Source organism: Oncorhynchus mykiss, chromosome 8 (genome assembly GCF_013265735.2).
Source record: "Oncorhynchus mykiss isolate Arlee chromosome 8, USDA_OmykA_1.1, whole genome shotgun sequence".
In the NCBI taxonomy this organism is placed as follows: Eukaryota; Metazoa; Chordata; class Actinopteri; order Salmoniformes; family Salmonidae; genus Oncorhynchus; species Oncorhynchus mykiss.
The window spans coordinates 71,354,450-71,381,835 of NC_048572.1; the positions used below are offsets into that span (position 1 = coordinate 71,354,450).

General features: G+C 43.5%; 1 protein-coding gene across 4 annotated transcripts in view; it reads left to right on the top strand.

Moving 5' to 3' along the window:
* LOC110530474 (arf-GAP with GTPase, ANK repeat and PH domain-containing protein 3) overlaps positions 1-27,386 on the top strand; it is a 276,915-nt gene that overhangs the window by 219,068 nt on the left and 30,461 nt on the right. For all 4 annotated transcript variants that reach the window (XM_036986120.1, XM_036986119.1, XM_036986118.1 and 1 more), the window contains exon 13: positions 5,852-6,013. In XM_036986120.1, coding sequence (XP_036842015.1) covers positions 5,852-6,013 — 162 coding nt within the window. The remainder of the gene's footprint in view (positions 1-5,851; positions 6,014-27,386) is intronic.

The following is a 27,386-nucleotide window of genomic DNA, read 5'->3' on the forward strand; positions in this document are numbered from 1 at the left end:
ACAGGGGTAAAGTGATTATGCATAGATAATAAACAGCGAGTAGCAGCAGTGTAAAAACAAAGGGTGGAGTGTCAATGTAAATAGTCCGGGTGTCCATTTGATGAATTGTTCAGCACTCTTATGCCTTGGAGTAGAAGCTGTTAAGGAGCCTTTTGGACTTGGTGCTTCGGTACCGCTTGCCATGCGGTAGCAGAGATAACATTCTATGACTTGGGTGACTGGAATCTTTGACAATTTTTTTGCCTTCGTCTGACACCGTATATATGTCCTGGATGTCAGAAGGCTTGGCCACAGTGATGTACTGGGCAGTAGGCACTACCCTCTGTAGCACCTTACAGTCGGATGCCGAGCAGTTGCCATACCAGGCGGTGATGAAATCGGTCAGGATGCTCTCGATGGTGCAGCTGTTGAACTTTTTGAGAATCTGGCTACCCATGCCAAATCTTTTCAGTCTCCTGATGTGGAAAAGGCGTTGTCGTGCCCACTTCATGAATGTCTTGGTGTGTTTGGACCATGTTAGTTTGTTGGTGATGTGGACACCAAGGAACTTTAATCTCTCGACCCGCTCCACTACAGCCCCGTCGATGTGAATGGGGGCGTGTTCGGACCTCCTTTTCCTGTAGTCCACAATTAGCTCCTTTGTCTTGCTCACGTTGAGGGATAGATTGTTGTCTCTGACCTTCTACCTATATGACCTCCTACCTATATGCTGTCTAATCATTGTCAGTGATCAGGCCTACCACTGTTGTGTTGTCAGTAAACTTAATGATGGTGTTGGAGTCGTGCTTGGCCACGCAGTCGTGGGTAAACAGGGAGTACAGGAGGGGACTAAGCACGCACCCCTGAGGGGCCCCCGTGTTGAGGATCAGCGTGGCAGATGTGTTGTTGCCTACCCTTACCACCTGGGGGCGGCCCATCAGGAAGTCCAGGACACAGTTGCAGATGGAGGTGTTTTGTCCCAGGGTCCTTAGCTTAGGGATGAGCTTTATGGGCACTATGGTGTTGAACGCTGAGCTGTAGTCAATGAACAGCATTCTCACATAGGTGTTCCTTTTGTCCAGGTGAAAGATATGATCCCTTATTGCTGTCACTTGTTAAATCCACTTCAATCAGTGTAGATGAAGGGGAGGAGACCGGTTAAAGAAGGATTTTTTTGAGGCATGGATTGTGTATGTGTGTCATTCAGAGGGTGAATGAGAAAGCCAAAAGATGGTATTAGGTGCCTGGTACACCAGTTTGAGTGTGTCAAGAACTGTTACACTGCTGGATTTTTCACACTCAACCGTTTCCGTGTATATCAAGAATGGTCCACCACCCAAAGGACATCCAGTCAACTTCACACAACAGTGGGAAGCATTGGAGTCAACATGGGTCAGCATCCCTGTGGACTGCTTTCGACACCTTGTAGAGTCCATGCCCTGGCAAATTGAGGCTGTTCTGAGGGCAACCGGGGGTGCAACACAATGTTAGGAAGATGTTCCTAATGTTTTGTACACTCAGTATATACACTATATATACAATAGTATGTGGACCCTTTAAATTAGTGGATCCGGCTATTTCAGCCACATCTGTCAGCAACAGGTGTGGCTGAAATAGCCGGATCCACTAATTTAAAGGGTTTAAAATCAAGCACACAGCCATGCAATCTCTGTAGCCAACATGGGCAGTAGAATGGCCTTATTGAGGAGCTCAGTGACTTTCAATGTGGCACCGTAAATAGGATGACACCTTTCCAACAAGTCAGTTCGTCAAATTTCTGCCCTGCCAGAGCTGCCCCGGTCAACTGGTAATGTCTAGGAGCAACAACGGCTCAGCCGCAAAGTGGTAAGCAACACAAGCTTACAGAATGGGACCACCGAGTGCTGAAGAGTGTAAAAATTGACTGTCCTCGGTTGCAGCACTCACTACTGAGTTCCAAACTATCTCTGGAAGCAACGTCGGCACAATAACTGTTCGTTGGGAGCTTCATGAAATGGGTTGGTAATTGTGTGTAGATACACTACATGACCAAGCAACCGCACGCAAGCCTAAGATCACCATGCGCAATGCCAAGTGTCGGCTGGTGTGGTGTAAAGCTCACCACCATTGGACTCTTGAGTAGTGGAAACGCGTTCTTTGGAGTGATGAATCACGCTTCACCATCAGGCAGTCCGATGGACGAATCTGGTGGATACCAGGAGAACGCTACCTGCCCCAATACATAGTGCCAATTGTAAAGTTTGGCGGAGGAGGAATAATGGTCTGGGACTGCTTTTCATGGTTCGGGCTAGGCCCCTTAGTTCCAGTAAGATAGCAAGGTCCATAGCGAGGGCCATAGATAAATGGTTTGTCAAGATCAGTGTAGTAGAACTTGACTGTCCTGCACAGAGCCCTGACCTCAACCCCATTGAACACCTTTGAGATTAATTGGAACGTAGACTGTGAGCCAGGCCTAATCGCCCAACATCAGTGCCTGACCTCACTAATGCTCTTGTGGCTGAATGGAAGCAGGTCCCCACAGCAATGTTCCAACATCTAGTGGAAAGCCTTTCCAGAAGAGTGGAGGCTGTTATAGCAGCAAAGGGGGGACCAACTCCTTATTAATGGCCATGATTTTTAATGAGTTGTTCAACGAGCAGGTGTCCACATACTTTTGGTCATGTAGTGTATCTACACACAATTACCAAATGGTGTTATATTATTTTGTAATGCTACTGCATGACTCCAATGGTAAGGAGTTACTTTAGCTTCACTATAGATGTAGAGGTACTTTCGATGTACAATAGCTTAACAGATATAGTCTGGTTTATTCACAATGTTCATTCCACTTTGGCAGTTACCATCTTTCACCTACTCAGTCAGTGTTAGAAAAGAAAATAGCGATGACAAGTCTGAGCCACAGAAAAATAAAAAAGAAGGTACAGTATGTCTTCTCTTCACACTAGTCTTATTAATTAGCCACCAAGCGGAAGCAAACTGATAGAAACATGGAGGGACTAGCTGAATATGTCCAACAAGAAACCTTCATATTCATTTTCTGTTGCAGAACGTCTTGCTACGGTGTGCCCTAATGTATACGACCCATGTTTTGGGTGCAGGCGGAGCAGAGGATCATGGGTCATGTTCCACAACATTAGGGGCAGAAAATTGATAATTAGAAGTGTTTATGACACGACGTGCCCCCAAAGGGGAGCCCTCCACTCTCACCTCAAGCCACATTAAAGAAATGCTGCCTGTCATCGTCGAGAGGGGGACAAGGTTGGAGAGTTCGGGACCCCTCTCCGTACCCTTCTCCTCCGCTCCGAGCTGTCATACAGAGCTGTGCTGGCGGGACAGACACTGGAGTAGAGGTAAAGAGGGAGGGGGGGGGGGGGGGTGTAGAAGGGGGAGGGGAGAAGGTACTCTGTGGGCCCCTTTGCCCCCAGCTGTCTGCACCCAGCTAATGACTGGTCTCGGGGGCTTTTGTGGGAGAAGCAGGGAAATTGAAACAGACGCCCCGACACGCCACGCCACGGCTACATGTGTGGCTCTGCCTCTGTGCTGCCATTCAAAACCAACCGGTGAGGAGAGGAGAGAAGGAGGGAGGGAACTGGGGTTCTGGTAGGCTGGCCAGTACTAAGCATCACAAATTCACTATATGCTTATTGATCTTGAGGCGCCCATTAAGTTTCTATAATCAATAGCCTTTTTGTTGTATCTCCTATATAAATTTGTCCACATTTGACTGTTAATAGCTGGGTTTGCATCCATTTTGACAACAATTTGCATGCGAATATTCAAAAATCTGCAGAGTGAAAACATATGCAAATGTTTACCACCAGTGTTGTTTCCATCAAACTTACTTGTTGCTGATAAAAGCTGTGTGTGATGACATAGTGGACATAAAGCACTTGTACACTTAGGTTTCCATGTACTGAATAACAAAACGAGCTAATGTGTTTCCATCGTATTTTCAACTCTACCGATAGTTTTGTCACAAAATCTGTTGCGATAGATGGCATATTTGCCCAATCTCATCTTGGTGCATGCTCTCTAGACAACCGTTCGCTGATAAAGTGGACAGGGTAGATTATATGATGACATATGGATAAGCGCAATATCATTTTTATTTGATAATTGGCAGCCAAGCATTTAAATAATACCCTGGATATTTTGGGGGAAATTGCTTGAAGCTCATCACCATGCACTTAACCACCATAAGTTAAGTTTTCATCTGCCTATAAACTCAGCATGTTTTTCCACGTCGTGGTGGTAGTAGAACGTAACTTATCATTGCGTGCCTCCAAGTTTACTTTGACATGACGGTTATTATGTCAATTTTTACGCATAAATGCGTTTCCACCGGAATTGTCACAATCTATTTTACAGACTAAAATATGATCACCCAGTCTAGCGTATTTTGTTTTATCGACATTAGGACATTTTACTGACAAATTTGCGGTTTCAATGTCGTGAGTTTTTTTTATGCGTCAGATAATTCATCCACATGAAATGGTTAGATGAAAACCTGGTTATTCATGTGAAATAAGATAAACATATGCATTCCACTACGAGTGTACAAAATATGTATAGTTCCTTTTAAAAATCTAAATTAAAATGTTGTTCTGATAAATCCAACAGCATTTATACATACCACATTAACAGATGTACTGGCTGTATTGAGTGAGATTCTTGATGTATCTTACTCAGTGACATCAAAAAGAATCTCAACGAATGTATGCCTATAGTGTGTTGGCTCCTATATTTTTATGCCCACGCTCGAACCAGGCTGCCTGGGGCCTTTAAAGAGCTCCAGTCTCCTCCACTTAAGCATCCTCCACCTCCTGCTGAGCCCATCCCACATCCCACTCCTCCCTCCAACATAGCCCCATCTCCCGTAAGGTAATGACCAAATTAGGCCTAACAACTGATGTTGTACACTAGTAGCTAATGGCACAGCCAGCGACAGTGGCGGCATTAGAGTATGTGCAACGACAACGGCAATAATCCCTGATACGAGCCCCCTTTCTTCTTGTCCTACCGCCCTCCGCTCCTGGTGCCTGGGGCTGGGACGGTGCGGAGGGAGAGGAAAATGAATGGAGTTTGCCACACTACAATGAACTTTTGATGGGAGACAATGGAGGAGGCTGCCTGCTCTCCACACGGGGTGGCAGAAGGAGAGCAATATGGGGCCCATGGACTGGCCATCGCTGCCTCTCCTCGGCCCCCAAGGCTCCTGGGCCCCCATCTCTCCTCTCCCCAGATTCATAATGGCATCCTGAGGGGGAGAGGGAAAGTGATGTAAAATGTCAGGAAACCAGAAAGATGGCAAGTTGACCCCCCCACCCGTACCCATTCCTCCATCTTTTCAGCCCTCTATCTCCTCTTTGCCCAACTGTGGTGCAGGTTAAATATCACATTTATAAAATCACTTAGGCAACCAGAAACAAAGCCGGCTCTTAGCCCCTTGTCACTCACTGACAGTCGTCTAGAGAGCTTGGCCTGAGGCTAACCTAACTAACCATTTGTTAGCTGAGCTGCCCCCATACCTGTCTGTTCTTCCTTCGTCCGCTCTAAAGCCACAGCAGTACAGATACTTTTGGACCGCTAGTATCTCAGTTTTGGGATGGCATCTTTTTTATTGCGATTACTTTGCATTCATTTAGTTGGTATCAGGGTATGAATTACCACTGTATGGTGTTTTTAAAATATGGTACATCATCACTAGTCAGTATCTCATGATTCATATCCTTCTGTCTTTCCCTTCTAAACTTGCAAATGTAATATGTTTCTGTGTGTGTTTACTCAGTATTTAACATCTTGTACATAGCATGTCAAAAAGTACAGTTGATCGTGATATCTTTTACTGATCAGTGTTTCCCTCTTTCTCCAGCCAATGGGATGGCCGAGCCCCTGACCTGCAGCTCTGGGGTGGGCAGTGCCACCAGTCCCAAGCAGGAGCTCCCCCCCTCGCCTCACGCCAACCGCAAGAGACACAGACGGAAAAAGAGCACAGGCATCACCAAGCCAGACGGACCATCTACAGGCAACGAAGGTAAGCCAGGAGTTAACACAGGAGTTATAGAAGACGCTCCTTCTGCAAACTCATCAAAACAGTCTGCAACAATGCATACACATTTAAAACAGTCTGAAATGGCAACATATTCTGAAACTGCAACAAAAACAAACAAGTGCAAACGTAGTAAATCTGGTTAGCGTACTGGAGTCCAGTGCAAGTCCATGTATAGCCTCCCTTATTCTCCCCATCTAGCCATAGTGTGAACAACCAACCGCCCTGAGCTCCAGAAGCTGTGGAATTCCTCTTCTCCACTTCTCCACTCTCTCCACTCTTCTCCGCAATGGAGTGGCAGCTAACCCTCTGCTCAATTAATAATGATTCTCCAGCCTGATGATGAATGGACAGCTCTAATTGGATGGCATTGTGAAACACAGACTCCTGTCTCTAAGGCCATAAAACTGATGTCACTGGAGCCAGAGATGATCAATCAACATGATTGATATGCTGCATATCGACAGCATTGGCACCGACGCCTCCTTAATGACCCTTAGTATTTATAATCATTACACTTTTACCATGGTATTGCTAACAGACCTCCTAGTTCGAATGAGACTGCCTTCTAGTTTGAATGAGACCACTGACCACATCGTTTCAAGCATAGATCACAAGCACCGGTGGTAAGTGTTGGTACACTAGTTTCAATTTCAAAGGTATGTGAGTGTGTTTATTGTGTTTCTCTATCTGGTCTCTTTCGGCCAACTTGGATAATTCTTACCCCTGTTTTCCGTAGGAGTATTGATTTGACAGTATATAACATGTAAGCCGTATTCACATCACCATGATTGTGCCCTCATTTGTTCCTAAGTACGTTTGCCCATAATGCCCTATACTGATTCTAATTCTCTCATGCATTCCAAGAAAGAATTTAGACCTTAATGGACCAGCACTGTCAGAATCACTCCAATAATGGTCTCAACGTCACTCTCAACCTTTTGTTCTGTCCCATATAAATTAGTTCACATGTCCACAATAAAATGACTAACTTTCTGCTCTAGTTTTGGATAAGTGATCGTGTGGTGTCAATGGAAGTGAATGGAAGTCAGCGTGTGGTGGTGTCAATGGAAGTGAATGGAAGTCAGCGTGTGGTGGTGTCAATGGAAGTGAATGGAAGTCAACATGTGGTGTCAATGGATGTGAATGGAAGTCAGCATGTCGTGGTGTTAATGGAAGTGAATGGAAGTCAGCATGTGGTGTCAATGGATGTGAATGGAAGACAGCATTTAGTGGTGTTAATGGAATAGAATGGAAGTCAGCATGTGGTGTCAATGGAAACGTGTCGAAAAGTTTAACTCTTTCTTTTAATATACAGTCATGCCCAAAAGTTTTGAGAATGACACAAATATTACAGTAATTTTCACAAAGTCTGCTGCCTCAGTTTGTATGATGGCAATTTGCATATGCTCCATGTTATGAAGAGTGATCAGATGAATTGCAATTCATTGCAAAGTCCCTCTTTGCCATGCAAATGAACTGAATCGCCAAAAAACATTTCCACTGCATTTCAGCCCTGCCACAAAAGGACCAGCTGACATCATGTCAGTGATTCTCTCGTTAACACAGGTGTGAGTGTTGACGAGGACAATGCTGGAGATCACTCTGTCATGGTGATTGAGTTCGAATAACAGACTGGAAGCTTCAAAAGGAGGGTGGTGCTTGGAATCATTGCTCTTCCTCTGTCAATCATGGTTACCTGTGTCGTGTCTTTGGCTATGCCGGATTAAGTGATATGACATGCTATTCTATAAAATAATTTATCCGTAATTAATATTACCTGATTGAGCTAATCATGTAAATGTAATTAACTAGAGAGTCGGGCACCACAAAATAATATTTCTAGAGCTGTTATCTTCCGAATAAACTCTTAAAGACCGAGTAATATTTTACATCAATAGCAGTCAATATTAATCGTCATCTTAATTCAGTCTCATCTGAAAGTTGTAAACCGAACCCTGGCTAACAATTTGAATCAGCAATACAAAATTGGGTTTAATTATTTATTTACTAAATACCTAACTAATCACACAGAATTACACATGCACATAATTAAATCATAACTTGATTACAAATTACGTCATAAAGGAAAACGTCCCTAGCGGGCGGAACAGATATGACAGCTTGTTACACAAAGGAAAAGGGCTGGGTTTGAGTGAAAGAGCGGGAAGACTAAGGGACACAGGGAGAAGCTGTGCTATCGTAAATACAGTATCTGATGCATTCTAAATATTTACTCTGAGCTGCGCTTTGGTAGGTTGGTGGTAGATGGAAGGCCGTGTTGCCAAACTGAGTTCTTTGAAGAATGTCTCTGGATACGTTGTAGTAACGTCGTTGGGTGATAGACGGGATACTCTGTCTGTTCCTTCCTAACCCTCGTTGCATCTGCTGTTGCTACCTCAACGGCTAGGAGGTATCACTTCTGTAGTGAATAAGAGTTCAAAGTTCATACCATTCGCAACCAAAGCTCACGCTGATGTCGGCTTCGTTCTGTAGTTATTGTCTGAACCATTCTGACATAGGACCGTCGTCCTCAAGTCCACGGAACGGGAGGTTATATTGTCATCAAGGGCTTATATAGGAAGGGAGAGGAGGGCGTGTTTGAAAAGATTTATAGCCCATGTCCCTTCACAGGGGCGGGCCACTGATTGAGTAGAGCCCTATCTTATGAAAACCCAAATCACACATTTTAGAAGCTAAAATCACATTTCATCCCATCACAAATAATTACATTTTCAAACATGGTAACATACACAGGGTGAACGAGCGATACGTCCTTGAAGTGTAGTTTCAGCCTGACTCTCAATGTGACAGGCGAGGTAGTCTGAGGGACCCCTCAAAGTGTAGTGTCGCATCGTTCCACTTTTAACCAATGTTTAGTTGGCTTCAAAGCTCTTTTGAGATCATCGAACAATGTTTGAGAGATGAGTGATATTGTCGCACCCGAATCAATTAGCGCATGACAAGTTAAGCACTCCTCCAGGACTGTTTCCAGGTATGGGCGTTTCGATTCGTGTTTAGTGGATATATTCCCCACAAAGTGGAGTGGTCGTTCACAACGACGTGATGTGTCAATTCTGTTCAAGGTGGAAGCAGATCGACTTTTGCAATTTTGAGTGGGCTTGGCTTTAACGAAGCATTTGACCTTTTTCTTCGCAACTTTTGTATCAGAGTCTATAGACAAAGCCCGTGGGCTTGTTTCTTGATCAAGCGGGCCCTGGATAGGGTCTCGAGTGAGAGCGGGAGCGGGAGAGATTTGAATTTTAACGCCCTTGCTATAGCTGTTAATTCCTGCGGATCTGGTGTCCGGTAATTCCCCGTCTAGTCCTTGTGCTTATCTTTTACCCTTTTCTCAAATGTTTCTCGCTTTAGGGCTTCACGTAGTGGAACTTCTGGAGAACATTGGTCTTCGTTTTGAACATCCTTCAACTTTGTTACCCTTATGCTCTGACACTTTGTGTGGGTTGGGTGCAGGAACGTAGTGAACAGGTCGATTGTAGCGGTAGTCGTTTTGATGGCGACGTACTTTACAGTTATTTCGACTGCGGAGGTTATTGGAATCATAGTTTTGTGGTAGAAACTGTTGTTGTGCGTCATCTCTTAACGCTCCAATACCTGATAATGCACCCTCTAACTGGAGTGAGTGCTCCTGGTCAAACTTCAAAACCGAGTGGTCAGTGCTCTTAGCTTTGCGAGCTTATGATGCCTCAAAAGCTGTGCTTGCAAGCTCTCTGAGTTGTAAGATAGGCAAGCCAACGTGGGCGGCAGGGCCCAAGTAGGTAATGATGACAGGTAACTGTTCTGCCTTATTATTATTCGACCCTGCTGGTCATTTATGAACATTTGAACATCTTGGCCATGTTCTGTTATAATCTCCACCCGGCACAGCCAGAAGAGAACTGGCCATCCCACATATGCTCTCTCTAATTCTCTCTTTCTTTCTCTCTCTCTGAGGACCTGAGCCCTAGGACCATGCCCCAGGACTACCTGACATGATGACTCCTTGCTGTCCCCAGTCCACCTGACTGTGCTGCTGCTCTTGTTTCAACTGTTCTGCCTTATTATTATTCGACCATGCTGGTCATTTATGAACATTTGAACATCTTGGCCATGTTCTGTTATAATCTCCACCCGGCACAGCCAGAAGAGGACTGGCCACCCCACATAGCCTGGTTCCTCTCTAGGTTTCTTCCTAGGTTTTGGCCTTTCTAGGGAGTTTTTCCTAGCCACCGTGCTTCTACACCTGCATTGCTTGCTGTTTGGGGTTTTAGGCTGGGTTTCTGTACAGCACTTTGAGATATCAGCTGATGTACGAAGGGCTATATAAATAAATTTGATTTGATTTGATGAAGGTAGGATACATGTTTGACAGAAACATTTGTTTAAATGGTAACAGGTCTTCCATGCCTGTTTCAGTGAGTAGGCCAAAGTAAGCTGAACGAAGCCTATGATAGTGGGTGTTCGTTCCAAGCTTGTTTGACCGTGTTAGCCAGTGAGCTATCGTGTTTGCAAGTCGCAGAACCACTGAATTCTAATTTCAAAGCTGTGGCAAGTTCAGCGTAGTCATTTAGCACGTGTTGCTGTTGTAGGCAAATGAACCTGGTCACGTGTCTATTATACGTTCGCTTCAACAGGTAAACCCTGTCAGCACCCGTAGCGTTCGGGTAGCCATCCAACGCGTCCTCTATGTCAGCTAGGAACGTCTCAGTATCGTTTGGCTGACCTGGAACGGGGTCAAAGGTGGGGAAATTCTTGACGAGTTTGTCAAGGTATTCCGCGTCAAGCGGGTGGAGAGGGTTGGCTTCATCCAATGGGGAAAGTGGGGCCGAAAGGCCAAGAGGAGAAGCCAAGCTTTGGCTTTGTTGGCCAAGAGGTGCCATATTACTCAGTACTGAATGGCCAAGAGGAGAAGACTGAGGGACACTTAATGGAGGCAATTAAAAAGTCAGCGACTTCAATGAGTTCTGCTGATTTGTCATCCAACTTAGTCATTGTGTTCATCAATTGATTGTCTTTGGTCTGCAGAATTTTAAGTAGAACCGTGTTACTCTGAGTAACGTTCAACAAAACTGCCTGCATGTTATTAAGTTGCGCACTCCTGTTTGTAGATAACTCAACAGATGTATCTAGTTTGGAGTGGACTACATCATATTTAGTTTTGGCTAAATCGAGTTGTTCCTGGAGACAACGATTTTGTTGAAGAGTTTGTGCTCGTTCATCATCATAAGTATTTGCAATTACTTTTAATTGTTCAGATTTCAAATGCAGTTCCTCGACTTGGAGAATGTTTTCATTTCCTGCTTTTGTCAATAGTTGCTCAGTTCTCTCCACCCGTCCCCTCATGTTAGCCATGTCTGGCATGTGCTTCAGCTGTGCACTGTGGTATTGGACCAATGGCACATTTTTATTGCGATACATCAGTGTAAAAGTGGGGAGAACCGTCACAAAGCCTGTGTTTGAAGGTTGATTTTGGAGAGTGTTCGCAATTTCGGCAGTTTTTTCGCTAATGGCATAAATAGGGTTGGTATCGCTGCTGAGGTCAGAGATCAATCCTTTTATGGGTGGAGGTTCACTAATTAGCGGAGGAGTGGTGACCACCTCCTTTGATAGCTTGCACATTATTACAAAAATTTAGAGGAAAAATGTTCCTATTTTCTTTTCAAAGTTTGGGTTTGGAATTCAATGGAAGCTGCAAAGACAGGTTTAATCTATTTATAGATGTTGACTAACCATCAGTAATGTGGAAGTTGGACGTGAATGAATTTGCAAAAGCAAATTTAATTAATTAATCATGCCAATGATTAATCCTACCTGGGTAGGCTATCTGGGTATTAAACTTTAATTACCCTGAGAAGTTTCTTCATCTAGGTTAATATGAGAAGTTTAAAAGTGTCGCATTTGATTGGAAGAACATTAAGTTATGTTCAACAATTGAACATATTAAATTGAATGAGACGATAATCCATACAATCTCCATTGATTGGATATCATAAGTGTAAACAGTAGATCAAATGTTGGGAACATTCAACACTGTGGCACTTCTCCCTAACGCCGAAACCACATGTGATTCCCGCTGGGCGGGGCTTCTGTCAGTACTGGATTACTGAATGGTTTCACAAAAAAACAAATTTGACTGATTTATCAATTTAATGATAAATCAGACCTGTATAGGCTATTTGGGAATTACACTTTAATTAACCTGAGAAGTTGCTTCATCTAGGTTAGTTTGGAAAAAGTTTACAATGTCTTATTTAGAAAACTCATCAATTTGGATATTATTTAAAATATCTATTTCAGAATGTAAATTGCCAGATTTACACGTATTAGTTCAATTGGATAAGACATTGATATCCCTATGGATATCATAAGTAATGACTTGCGTGTGACCTGAATAATTCTTCATGAACGAATATATTAGGGCACACGCCAGCGGTCAATGATTTCACGGCCGGGACTTCCGTTCCGCAAGGCGGAGCAATTTCAATGTAGCACAAGAAAACAAAATGGCTATTTTCCCTTGTTAGCTTTATCATGTAAGCTAAACCCTCCTCTGTGCCTGAAAATGCAGCACATAGGATTCCCTTGGCAAGGGAAAGGTTTTACTTATAACGTATTATTATTATGTTCAAATCCTTTGCGGCATTTTTTGACAATGTTTTAACCGGAACACGCGGCAACAACGAAATGCCAGAATATAGTTCATTTCCCCCCACCTACTGATGTTCCCAGAATCTCTATGTTAACCAAGGGTTTTGCAAATGTAACCTCAGTAGGGTAGAGAGAGGAAAAGGGGGGAAGAGGTATTTATGACTGTCACAAACCTACCCCCCAGGCCAACGTCATGACACCTGCAAGGAGACACGTGCCGTCATCATTGCTTTGCACAAAAAGGGCTTCATAGGCAAGGATATTGCTGCCAGTAAGATTGCACCTAAATCAACCATTTATCGGATCATCAAGAACTTCAAGGAGAGCGGTTCAATTGTTGTGAAGAAGGCTTCAGGGCGCCCAAGAAAGTCCAGCAAGCGCCAGGACCGTCTCCTAAAGTTGATTCAGCTGCGGGATCGGGGCACCACCAGTATAGAGCTTGCTCAGGAATGGCAGCAGGAAGGTGTGAGTGCATCTGCACGCACAGTGAGGCGAAGACTTTTGTAGGATGGCCTGGTGTCAAGAAGGGCAGCAAAGAAGCCCCTTCTCTCCAGGAAAAACATCAGGGACAGACTGATATTCTACAAAAGGTACAGGGATTGGACTACTGAGGACTGGGGTAAAGTCATTTTCTCTGATGAATCCCCTTTCCGATTGTTTGGGGCATCTGGAAAAAAGCTTGTCCGGAGAAGACAAGGTGAGCACTACCAACAGTCCTGTGTCATGCCAACAGTAAAGCATCCTGAGACCATTCATGTGTGGGGTTGCTTCTCAGCCAAGGGAGTGGGCTCACTCACAATTTTACCTAAGAACACAGCCATGAATAAAGAATGATAACAACACATCCTCAGAGAGCAACTTCTCCCAACCATCCAGGAACAGTTTGGTGACGAACAATGCCTTTCCCAGCATGGTGGAACACCTTGCCATTAGACAAAAGTGATAACTAAGTGGCTCGGGGAACAAAACATCGATATTTTGGGTCCATGGCCAGGAAACTCCCCAGACCTTAATCCCATTGAGAACTTGTGGTCAATCCTCAAGAGGCAGGTAGACAAACAAAACCCCACAAATTCTGACAAACTCCAAGCATTGATTATGCAAAAATGGGCTGCCATCAGTCAGGATGTGGCCCAGAAGTTAATTGACAGCATGCCAGGGCGGATTGCAGAGGTCTTGAAAAAGAAGGGTCAACGCTGCAAATATTGACTCTTTGCATCAACTTCATGTAATTGTCAATAAAAGCCAATGACACGAATGAAAAGCTTGTAATTATACTTCAGTATTCCATAGTAACATCTGACAAAAATATCCGAAGACACTGAAGCAGCAAACAGTGTGACAATTAATATTTGTGTCATTCTGAAAACTTTTGGCCACGACTGCACACTACCGTTCAAAAGTTTGGGGTCACTTAGAAATGTCCTTGTTTTTGAAAGAAAAGCACATTTTTTGTTCACTAAAATAACATCAAATTGATCAGAAAAACCGTGTAGACATTGCTAATTTTGTAAATGACTATTGTAGCTGGAAACGGCTGATTTTTTTAATGGAATATCTACATAGGCTTACAGAGGCCCATTATCAGCAGCCATAACTCCTGTGTTCCAATGGCACATTGTGTTAGGTAAAAAGTTTATAATTTTAAAAGGCTAATTGATCATTAGAAAACCCTTTTGCAATTAGGTTAGCACAGCTGAAAACTGTTGTGGTGATTAAAGAAGCAATAAAACGGGCCTTCTTTAGACTACTGCTTTTCTTTCAATAACAAGGACATTCTAAGTGACCCCAAACTTTTGAATGGTAGTGTGTGTGTGTGTATATATATATATATTTTTATATATATATATCTTTTTTTTTACCTCTCTTCTGAGATTTTCTATTAGCTTCAGATTGTATGTTCTACTGAACGCTTCTGGAATGCAGACATATTGCTTAAATATCAGAATCACTCAAGTGTTGGGTGCAGGTTGTGTCTCTTGAAAGGAGGGAGGGAGGGAGGGAGGGAGGGAGGGAGGGAGGGAGGGAGGGAGAGGTTGGATCCTTGAATAAATTGATATCAGTTTATCTCATTTACTGGGCAATCAGAGCCCTGGAATGCAGGCCGAAATTGAGTTTTAGTTGTTGTGAAGCGTCATAAATCAAAGGAGTGTGAGCTTTTTAAGGTGATCAGTCATTTTAGTCAATATGGGAAGAACAGGTTGTGTAAAGGGGTCTTGAGAAACTGTTGGTACTGTGAAGTCTTGTCTGTAGCCAAGGAGATATCTTAGCCAGGCAGTTATGTTTATAAATTAGTAGGGCCAGGGAAGTATTCCTGACCACATTACCTACCCAGGAAAACCTCTGGATCCTAGTTATAGACTTCAACTTGGGTCAAGAGTTTTCCTGGGCAGATCATGTGGTCAGGAAAAAATGTTGCTCCCTACATACCATGCGTCCTAATTCCATTCCTTATTGCTTATTGCTTCAGGGTCTAAGCCACTAATGTCTAAGCTGACATATGGCGTTGTTTTAAGATGATCATGGATAATTTAGCTGTTTGATTTTGAATTTTAGGACCACTTTAGGGATCAAAAATGTATATTAAAATGGTTTGATAAAATATTGAATTTGGCCTTTACTATTATAGCCCATATAAATGCATTGAATAACACATTCATAAATTGCAAAAAATACTGTCAAAAAATAAATCGTAAGGAATACGTTTTTGAAGTGTTTGTCCTATATCTAGGAGATATAGAAAGCTCAGGTAAATCTTTTTTTTTACACATATTTAACCCTTTTTTGGGGGTAGGCACAATACTACCTCCATACTTCCATAAAATGTTTTAACCGGGACCAGTTAACTTCAGACGAGTCCTGTGACACTTGTGGGGGACGTAGAGCAAAACGGACACCACCATCGTGTACGTTCGGACGCTACAGATGTTTTTGTATGAAGACCGATTTTCCGGATGTCTCATGGTCTGACAAACACAGGTGTAGCTCGGCCACTTTCCACCGCAGATGAGGAAGCGTGGCATAGCGGATGTGGTGGCTTTTGATGGGGATTTTTTTATTATGTTATTTAGATTGCAGCACTGTAAGTTACTTTTGAAAAGAGTGTCTGCTATAAATGACTAAAATGTCAAATGTTTATTTTGGGCCATTTTAGTTAGGGAGGTCAATTAAGCAGTCTGACTATTGATTGAAAGTCCCCTTAACTTCCTTTGTTAGTCGAGAACAGTTCCAGTGGCATATAGTAGAGGCAGGACATGCAGAGTAAATTCTTTCCACCATGTCAACTGAAGTGCACAACAGATACAGCCCCTAATATCCCATTGCACTGCCAGAGCCGTGTGCAGTGTAATGAACTTCTCATGTGCTTAAAGAATGATGCAGGATGCATGGCGACACAACTGACAGCCTCTTAATGTGTTTCTCAGCAGCGGCCCGGCGTCGGGGCTCTTGGTACGAGCTGCTCGCACACCACCCGCATGCCGCCCTCCTTTAAAACCCACTGGAAAATCGATGGGCGATAAAGTGTTGTGTTCTGGGGGAGGCCCTTCTGATTACTACAGACTGTCAGGCTTCATTAATCTATTTATCTTTTAAAAGAAGGAAAGTGTATCAAATGTTCATTGTTTGATATGTGGGGTTTAGCGTATTCAGTGGAAAGAGGCAACAGACGGGCAGAGATGAAGGGATGGAGAGCGAAAGAGGGGGAAGAAATTAGGAGAGAAGAAGAGAGGTTCAGATCCTTCACAGTTTTATAGATGAGGACATTTGATCTTGTCAGGGGGATAGCAGTGAGGTTTTAAGTGGTTGACAAAAAAATTTAGACACAAATTATTTTTTCTAATAATTTAAAAATGTTCATGTTTACCAGTTAAACTTATGTCTTGCCATGTTCTGTCAGTTGCATTTATGGCAGATTTGTATTCACAGGTAGCCTTGTTATAAACTGCAGCTAGATGTGAGTCGGTTGAAAATGATTTGGCTTGAAACCAGAGATGTTCATTGCAAATGACTACTCTTCTTCGAGTTGGTGTTCAGAAGCTACCTTTATGTGTAGATAGCATTGTTGTTGTCACGCCCTGACCATAGAGATCCTTTTATTCTCTATGTTTGTTTGGTCAGGGTGTGACTCGGGTGGGAAAGTCTATGCTTTCTGGTTCTTTGTTTTTGGCCGGGTATGATTCTCAATCAGGGACAGCTGTCTATCGTTGTCTCTGATTGGGAATCATACTTAAGCAGCCTTTTTTCCTTTTCTCATTTGTGGGTTGTTGTCTTTGTTAGTGGCATGTTTAGCCTTACCGAGCTTCACGTTCGTTTTATTGGCGACATTTAAAATAAAATAATGCACCTTGGTCCGGTAATTTCCTTGACGACGATCGTGACAGTTTTATCATTCCACAGAGAATAATCATCCACCTTGAACTGACGGTAACCCAGTAACACTTTTTACTGTTTATCCTAGCCCTAACCCTAACTCTTTTTCTCATTGAGGTTAGGGTACAAAGTACGTACAATAATATTCAGAGTGGTAACCCAGAGTCCTCCACTCTACCTCAGTGTGTTAGGGGTTATATTATTCGATTGATAATCGAAATACATGGATTGTTTTTACCTTCTTTAACCTTGGACACTTGTTTGCTGTGCTGCCTTAGCGACTCGGGAGAGACGGTAAGTGTTGAAGCAGGGTGGGGGATGGCCAGGGGCCGGTGGTGTGTGTGTGTGAAACAGGAGGGAGAGAGGGAGAAAGTAGTCACTGACTCGCTAGGTCAAAGTTCCCCAACTGGTGACTGTAAAAACACCAGGAAATCAGTTCCAAGTGATTTTCATTTTAGAAATCTGTTTCAACACATAATAGAGATGTGAATTTATACAAATAATAATTGATTGGATTTATATAGCCTTTTTTTTACTAACTGAAGTACTCAATGCGCTTTACATAGTAGGGGGGAACTCACCTCATCCACCATCAATCTGTAGCACCCACCTCAGTGATGCACGGCAACCATTTTTGGGCAAGAATGCTCACCACAGATCAGCTATCAGGTGGAGAGGTGAGGAGTGATATATGCCAGTCAGAAATGAGGGGGATGATTAGGTGGCCATGATGGAATGTGGCCAGGTTGGGCATTTACAGTTGTAAGAAAAAGTTTGTGAACCTTTTGGAATTACCTGAATTTCAGCATTGATTACTCATAAAAGTGTGGTCTGATCTTCATCTAAGTCACAATAATAGGCAAACACAATCTGACTAAACTAATAACACACAAACAGTTGTACTTTTCAAATGTTTATTTAAGACTGAGTAATCATTCACAGTGCAGGCTGGAAAAAGTAAGTGAACCCTTGAATTTAGTAACTTCCTCCTTTAGCAGCAGCAACTTCCTCCAAACGTTTCATATAGCTGCTTATAAGACTTGTACAACGTTGAGGAGGAATTTTGAACCATTCCTCCCTACAAATCTGTTTCAGTTCAACATTTCTGGGTTGGCTTGATTGCACAGTCCTCTTCAGGTCATGCCACTGCATCTCAATTGGCTTAAGGTCAGGACTTTGACTTGGCCATTCCAAAACACAAATCTTCTTCCTTTTCAGACATTCTTTAGTTGATTTACTTGTGTGCTTTGGGTAATTGTCTTGTTGCATCACCCAACCTCTCTTAAGCTTGAGGTCATGGACTTTCCCTGACATTCTCCTGTAAAATGTATTGATACACTTCTGAATTAATTGTTTCATCAATGATTGCAAGGCGTCCAGGCCCTGAGGCAGCAAAGCTGCCACAAACCACCATGCTTCACAGTTGCTTCACACAAACCTTTTTCCTCCACACAGTGATGTGCATTTTTCCCAAAAAGTTCAACTTTTGTCTCATCTGTCCACAGCACATTTTCCCAGAAGCATTGTGGAACATCCAGGTAGTCTTGGGCAAACTTGAGACGTGCCACAATGTATTTTTCAGACAGCAGGTGTTTCCTTCGTGGTGTCTCTCCATGAACACCATTGTTCAGTGTTTTTCTGAACACATGAACAGACTTTCGTTGTTTGTAGAGTTTTCTGGAGGTCTTTTGCTGTTACCCTTGGGTTCTTTCTCACCTCTTTTAGGATTGCCCTTTGTTCTCTTGGAGGGATCTTCGCAGGACACCCACTCCTAGGTAGAGTAGCAACAGTCCTGAATCTTCTCCATTTGTAGACAATTTGTCTTACCGTGGATAAACACCAAGGTCTTTACCAATGCTTTTGTAACCTTTTCCAGCTTCGTGCATCTCTACAATGTGTCTTCTAAGGTCCTGTGAAAGTTGTTGGGATCGAGGCATGGTTCACACTAACCAGTCTTTCTGAGGAAGAATAGATTTGCCAGTAACCAAGCTTTGTGTGTCTTTATTTAAATGGCAGGGCACCTGTGCAACCCTCCAATCTCATCTCCTTAATTGAAACACCTGACTCCATATAGCTTTTGGAGAAGTCGATAACACAGAAGTTCACTTACTTTTTCCATCCTGCACTGTGAATGATTACTCAATGTCTTCAATACAAATTTGAAAAGTACAACTGTTTGTGTGTTATTAGTTTAGTCATATTGTTTTTGTCTATTATTGTGACTTAGATGAAGATCAGAATACATTTTATGAGTAATCAATGCAGAAATCCAGGTAATTCCAAAGGGTTCACAAACTTTTTCTTGCAACTCTAGCAATGACACCGGGGTGAGCACCCCTACTCTTACAACAAGTGCCATGGGAATTTAAATGACCGCACAGACTCAGGAAACCCATTTTAACATCCCACCCGAAAGACAGCACCCAATGCAGGGCAATGTCCCCAAATGAAATCAAGGTTTGAAATTATTTTATTTTAGTCAAATATTATATCTGTTTGGTCTTCTTGCAGTCAATTTGCAATCTATTTTTTTTTTATTATGTTCCGGGTCCACGACCATCCACTCAAGAAAATCTTCCCCACGGCTGAATCTAGTTGATGATCCCTGCTGTAGGTTATCTATCATCCCATCTGACAGTACCTGTCTTTACTGCATCAAATCAATGTAAAGAAGCTAAAATAGCCAGATGGTAGTTAGCTAGCTAGGCTAGTTGAGGCTATTTTGCTGCCCTCCCCGTCCTTGTCTACAGCAACTCCATTCAGATTGAACAACAGCATACCTGTCGGTTGCACATTGTAGCCTACTCCTTCTCATTTAGCTAACTTAATGCCATAATTTTAATTCCAATTTACATTGATCATTGATTAGATATCTCCCACTTTACCTTGCACATGGGGCCTCTGACTGTAGTGGGGAAGGGAGATACCTAGTCAGTTGCACAACTGAATGCTTTTAACCAAAATGTGTCTTCCGCATTTAACCCAACTGATCTGAATCAGAGAGGTGCATGGGGGCTGCCTTAATTGACACCCACGTCATCAGCGCCCAGTTGTTGCTGGGGGTTAACTGCCTTGCTCAAGGGCAGAATGGAAAATTTGTCCACCTTGTCGGCTCGGGGATTTGATCCAGCTACCATTCGGTTACTGGCCCAACGCTCTTAACTGCTAGTGTCAACAACAACAAGCTACACGCGTGAAACCTGTGGCTAGGCTGTATTACAAAAACATATGATTTACCTTTATTTAACTAGGCAAGTCAGTTAAGACAGCCTAGGAACAGGCTTGTTCAGGGGCAGAACAACAGATTTCTACCTTGTTACTTCAGGGATTCGATCTCGCAACCTTTAGGTTACTAGTCCAACACACTAATCACTAGACTACCTGCCGCCTATGATATGTCTTTTATGGGACGCACATCATAAAAACATCATTCAAGAGTTTGTTGTTGTATTAAATTATGAATTGTAAATTAAATGGTATATCTGTGTGTAGCAATGTCACATACAGTGGGGCAAAAAAGTATTTAGTCAGCCACCAATTGTGCAAGTTCTCCCACTTAAAAAGATGAGAGAGGCCTGTAATTTTCATCATAGGTACACTTCAACTATGATAGTCAAAATGAGTGGAAAAAAATCCAGAAAATCACATTGTAGGATTTTGAATGAAATTATTTGCAAATTATGGTGGAAAATAAGTATTTGGTCAATAACAAAAGTTTAGCTCAATACTTGGTTATATACCCTTTGTTGGCAATGACAGAGGTCAAACGTTTTCTGTAAGTCTTCACAAGGTTTTCACACACTGTTGCTGGTATTTTGGCCCATTGCTCCATGCAGATCTCCTCTAGAGCAGTGATGTTTTGGGGCTGTTGCTGGGCAACATGGACTTTCAACTCCCTCCAAAGATGTTCTATGGGATTGAAATCTGGAGACTGGCTAGGCCACTCCAGGACCTTGAAATGCTTCTTACGAAGCCACTCCTTCGTTGCCCGGGCGGTGTGTTTGGGATCATTGTCATGCTGAAAGACCCAGCCACGTTTCATCTTCAATGCCCTTGCTGATGGAAGGAGGTTTTCACTCAAAATCTCACGATACATGGCCCCATTCATTCTTTCCTTTACACGGATCAGTCGTCCTGGTCCCTTTGCAGAAAAACAGCCCCAAAGCATGATGTTTCCACCCCCATGCTTCACAGTAGGTATGGTGTTCTTTGGATGCAACTCAGCATTCTTTGTCCATTCTTTGTCCTCCAAACACAACGAGCTTTGTGCCCAGGGGCATTGTCATTCTGAAAAAGGAAAGAGCCTTCCTGAAACTGTTGCCACAAAGATGGAAGCACAAAATCGTCTAGAATGTAATTGCATGCTATAGCTTTAATGGAACTAAGGGGCTTAGCCCGAACCATGAAAAACAGCTACAGACCATTATTCCTCATCCACCAAAATGTACAGTTGGCACTATGCATTTGGGAAGGTAGCGTTCTTCTGCCAAACCCAAATTCGTCCGCCGGACTGCCAGATGGTAAAGCGTGATTCATCACTCCAGAGAACGCATTTCCACTTCTCCAGAGTCCAATGGTGGTGAGCTTTACACCACTCCAGCCAACACTTGGCACTGGGAATGGTGATCTTAGGTTTGTATGCAGCTGCTCAGCCATGGAAACCCATTTCCATGAAGGCAGATGTTTTGCGTGTCCCCAACCGATAGGTTTTTTTTTGTTTATTTGCGTTGTTTATAACTTATTTGTTTACATATTTTGTATATAATGTTGCTGCTACCATCTCTTATGGCCGAAAAACACTTCTGAACATCGGGACTGCAATAACTCACCACGGACTGGCAGAATCATTTTTTTTCCTTCAATTAGTCTGACGAGCCTGACGCGAACGATATACTGCTTTTTCGGGAACAAGCCCAGATCCCCATGATTTGCGTGAAGAGGAGAGAGAAAAAGGGGCCGGGGGGCAGGCTGCCATCTGAGAATTTGTAGGCGATCGAATAAACCCCCACTTCCTTCCATTCTGCTAGCAAATGAACAATCTTTGGAGAATAAAATCGATGACCTATGCCGCAATATTAAACTACCAATGGGACATTCAAAACTGTAATATATTTTATGCTTCATAGACTTGTGGCTGAGTGACGACACTATCAACATACAGCTGGCTGGTTATACGCTGTATCGGCAGGACAGAACAGCGGCATCTGGTAAGACAAGGGCCAGCGGACTATGTATTTTTGTAAATAACTAAGATATCTAAGGAAGTCTCGAGCTATTGCTCGCCTGAGTTAGTGTGGTCTACAGCTTATCATGAGATACTCTATCTACCTAGAGAATTTTCATCTGTATTTTTCGTAGTTGTTTACATACCACCACAATCAGAGGCTGGCACTAAGACAGCATTGAATAAGCTGTATTCCGCCATAAGCAAACAAGAAAACATGTACTCCGAGCATGTGTTGACCAACTGGCAACTGTCTTCTCTCACATTTTCAACCTCTCCCTGTCTGAGCCTGTAATAACATATTTTAAGTAGACCACCATAGAGCCTGTACCCAGGTAACCTGACTAAATGACTATCGACCTGTAGCACTCACGTCTGTAGTCATGAAGTGCATTGAAATGTTGGTCATGGCTCACATTAACACCATTATCCCAGAAATCCTCGACCCACTCCAATTTGCATAGCACCCCACCAGATCCACAGATGATGCAATCTCTATTGCACTCCACACTGCATTTTCCCACCTGGACAAAAGGAACACCTGTGTGAGAATGCTATTCATTGACTTCAGCACCATAGTGCCCTCATAGCTCATCAATAAGCTAAGGACCCTGGGACTAAACACCTCCCTCTGCAACTGGATTCTGGACTTCCTGACGGGCCGCCCCTAGGTGGTAAGGGTAGGTAACAACACATCTGCCACGCTGATCCCCAACACAAGGGCCCCTCGATAGCGTCCTCAGTCCCCTCCTGTACTCCCTGTTCACTCATCGCTGCACGGCCAGGCACAACTCCAACACCACCATTAAGTTTGCCGATGATACAACAGTGGTAGGCCTGATCACAGACAACGACGAAACAGCCTATAGGGAGGAGGTCAGAGACCTGGCAGTGTGGTGCCAGGACAACAACCTCTCCCTCAACATGATCAAGACAGGAGATGGAGATGATTGTGGATTACAGGAAAAAGAGGACAGAGCACGCCCCCATTCTCATCGACAGGGCTGCAGTGGAGCAGGTTGAGTACTTCAAGTTCCTTGGTGTCCACATCACCAACAAACTAACATGGTCCTAGCACACCAAGACAGTCATGAAGAGGGCACGACAAAACCTATTCCCTCTCAGGAGACTGAAAATATTTGTCATGGGTCATGGGTCCTCAGATCCTCAAAAGGTTCTACATCTGCACCATCGAGAACTGATTGCATCACTGCCTGGTATGGCAACTGCTCGGCTCTGACTGCAAGGCACTACAGAGGGTAGTGCGAACAGCCCAGTACATCACTGGGTCCAAGCTTCCTGCCATCCAGGACCTCTATACTAGGCAGTGTCAGAGGAAAGCCCTAAAAATGGACAAAGTCTCCAGGCACCCTAGTCATACTCTTCTCTCTGCTACCGCACTTCAAGCGGTACCGGAGTGCCAGACTAGAGGCTTCGAAACAGCTTCTTCCCCCAAGCCATAAGACTCCTGAACATCTAATCAAATGGCTACCCAGACAATTTGCATTTCCCCCCCCTCCTTCCTCCTCTTTTACACCGCTGCTATTCTCTGTTATCATCAGTGCATAGTCACTTGAATAACTCTTTACCGGTACCCCCCTGTATATAGGTTTGCTATTGTTATTTTACTGATACTCTTTAATTACTTGTTACTTTTTTTCCTTACTCTTATTTGTTTAATCTGCGTTGTTGTTTAGGGGCTCGTAAGTAAGCATTTCACGGTAAGGTCTACTGTTATATTTGGCGCATGTGACGAATTTTGTTTGTTTTTTGAGATTGCATGGCTGTGTGCTCGATTTTATACACCTGTCAGCAACAGATGTGGCTGAAATGCCCGAATCCACTAATTTGAAGGGGTGTGCACACTTTTGAAAAAAACTCATAACAAAAAAAAAAAAAAAAAAACAATTCATAAAAATCCAAATAACTTCACAGATCTTCATTGTAAAGGATTTAAACACTGTTTCCCATGTTTGTTCAATTAACCATAAACAATTCATGAAGATGTACCTGTAGAACGGTCATAAGAAACTAACAGCTTAGAGACGGTAGGCAGTTAAGGTCACAGTTATGAAAACTTAGGACACTAAAGAGGCCTTTCTATTGACTGAAAATCACCAAAAGAAAGCTGCCCAGGGTCCCTGCTCATCTGCGTGAACGTGCCTTAGGCATGCTGCAAGGAGGCATGAGGATAATAACACCATTATCCCAGAAATCCTCGACCCACTCCAATTTGCATAGCACCCCACCAGATCCACAGATGATGCAATCTCTATTGCACTCCACACTGCATTTTCCCACCTGGACAAAAGGAACACCTGTGTGAGAATGCTATTCATTGACTTCAGCACCATAGTGCCCTCATAGCTCATCAATAAGCTAAGGACCCTGGGACTAAACACCTCCCTCTGCAACTGGATTCTGGACTTCCTGACGGGCCGCCCCTAGGTGGTAAGGGTAGGTAACAACACATCTGCCACGCTGATCCCCAACACAAGGGCCCCTCGATAGCGTCCTCAGTCCCCTCCTGTACTCCCTGTTCACTCATCGCTGCACGGCCAGGCACAACTCCAACACCACCATTAAGTTTGCCGATGATACAACAGTGGTAGGCCTGATCACAGACAACGACGAAACAGCCTATAGGGAGGAGGTCAGAGACCTGGCAGTGTGGTGCCAGGACAACAACCTCTCCCTCAACATGATCAAGACAGGAGATGGAGATGATTGTGGATTACAGGAAAAAGAGGACAGAGCACGCCCCCATTCTCATCGACAGGGCTGCAGTGGAGCAGGTTGAGTACTTCAAGTTCCTTGGTGTCCACATCACCAACAAACTAACATGGTCCTAGCACACCAAGACAGTCATGAAGAGGGCACGACAAAACCTATTCCCTCTCAGGAGACTGAAAATATTTGTCATGGGTCATGGGTCCTCAGATCCTCAAAAGGTTCTACATCTGCACCATCGAGAACTGATTGCATCACTGCCTGGTATGGCAACTGCTCGGCTCTGACTGCAAGGCACTACAGAGGGTAGTGCGAACAGCCCAGTACATCACTGGGTCCAAGCTTCCTGCCATCCAGGACCTCTATACTAGGCAGTGTCAGAGGAAAGCCCTAAAAATGGACAAAGTCTCCAGGCACCCTAGTCATACTCTTCTCTCTGCTACCGCACTTCAAGCGGTACCGGAGTGCCAGACTAGAGGCTTCGAAACAGCTTCTTCCCCCAAGCCATAAGACTCCTGAACATCTAATCAAATGGCTACCCAGACAATTTGCATTTCCCCCCCCTCCTTCCTCCTCTTTTACACCGCTGCTATTCTCTGTTATCATCAGTGCATAGTCACTTGAATAACTCTTTACCGGTACCCCCCTGTATATAGGTTTGCTATTGTTATTTTACTGATACTCTTTAATTACTTGTTACTTTTTTTCCTTACTCTTATTTGTTTAATCTGCGTTGTTGTTTAGGGGCTCGTAAGTAAGCATTTCACGGTAAGGTCTACTGTTATATTTGGCGCATGTGACGAATTTTGTTTGTTTTTTGAGATTGCATGGCTGTGTGCTCGATTTTATACACCTGTCAGCAACAGATGTGGCTGAAATGCCCGAATCCACTAATTTGAAGGGGTGTGCACACTTTTGAAAAAAACTCATAACAAAAAAAAAAAAAAAAAAAACAATTCATAAAAATCCAAATAACTTCACAGATCTTCATTGTAAAGGATTTAAACACTGTTTCCCATGTTTGTTCAATTAACCATAAACAATTCATGAAGATGTACCTGTAGAACGGTCATAAGAAACTAACAGCTTAGAGACGGTAGGCAGTTAAGGTCACAGTTATGAAAACTTAGGACACTAAAGAGGCCTTTCTATTGACTGAAAATCACCAAAAGAAAGCTGCCCAGGGTCCCTGCTCATCTGCGTGAACGTGCCTTAGGCATGCTGCAAGGAGGCATGAGGACTGCTGATGTGGCCAGGGCAATAAATTGCAATGTCCGTAATGTGAGACGCCTAAGACAGAGCTACAGGGAGACAGCTGATCGTCTTCGCAGTGGCAGTGCACGTGTAACAACACCTGCACAGGATCCAAACATCGCACCTACGGGACAGGAACAGGATGGCAACATCAACTGCCCGAGTTGCACAAGGAAAGCGCAATCCCTCCATATTGCGCAATAGGCTGAGAGAGGCTGGACTGAGGACTTGTAGGCCTGTTGTCTGGTGAGGACCTGCCTTACATCACTGGCAACAACGTTGTCTATGGGCACAAACCCACTGTCGCTGGACCAGACAGGACTATCAAAAAGTGCTCTTCACTCACGAGTCGTGGTTTTGTTTCACCAGCGGTGATGGTCAGATTCCCGTTTATCGTCGAAGGAATGAGCGTTACACCGAGGCCTGTAATCTGGAGCGGGATCGATTTTTGAGGTGGAGGGTCCGTCATGGTCTAGGGCGGTGTGTCGCAGCATCATCGGACTGAGCTTGTCGTCATTGCAGGCAATCTCAACTAGAGGTCGACCGATAATGATTTGTCAACGCCGATACCGATTTATTGGAGGGCCAAAAAAAGCCGATACCGATTAATCGGATGATTTAAAAAAATAAAATACATGATTTTTATTTGTAATAATGTCAATTACAACAATACTGAATGAACACTTATTTTAACTTAATATAATACATCAATCAATTTAGCCTCAAATAAATAATGAAACATGTTCAATTTGGTTTAAATAATGCAAAAACAAAGTGTTGGAGAAGAAAGTAAAAGTGCAATATGTGCCATGTAAGAAAGCTAACGTTTCAGTTCCTTGCTCAGAACATGAGAACATATGAAAGCTGGTTGTTCCTTTTAACATGAGTCTTCAATATTCCCAGGTAAGAAGTTTTAGGTTGTAGTTATTATAGGAATTCTAGGACTATTTCTCTCTATACCATTTGTATTTCATTAACTTTTGACTATTGGATGTTCTTATAGGCACTTTAGTATTGCCAGTGTAACAGTATAGCTTCCGTCCCTCTCCTCACTCCTACCTGGGCTCGAACCAGGAACACAACGACAACAGCCACCCTCGAAGCAGCGTTACCCATGCAGAGCAAGGGGAA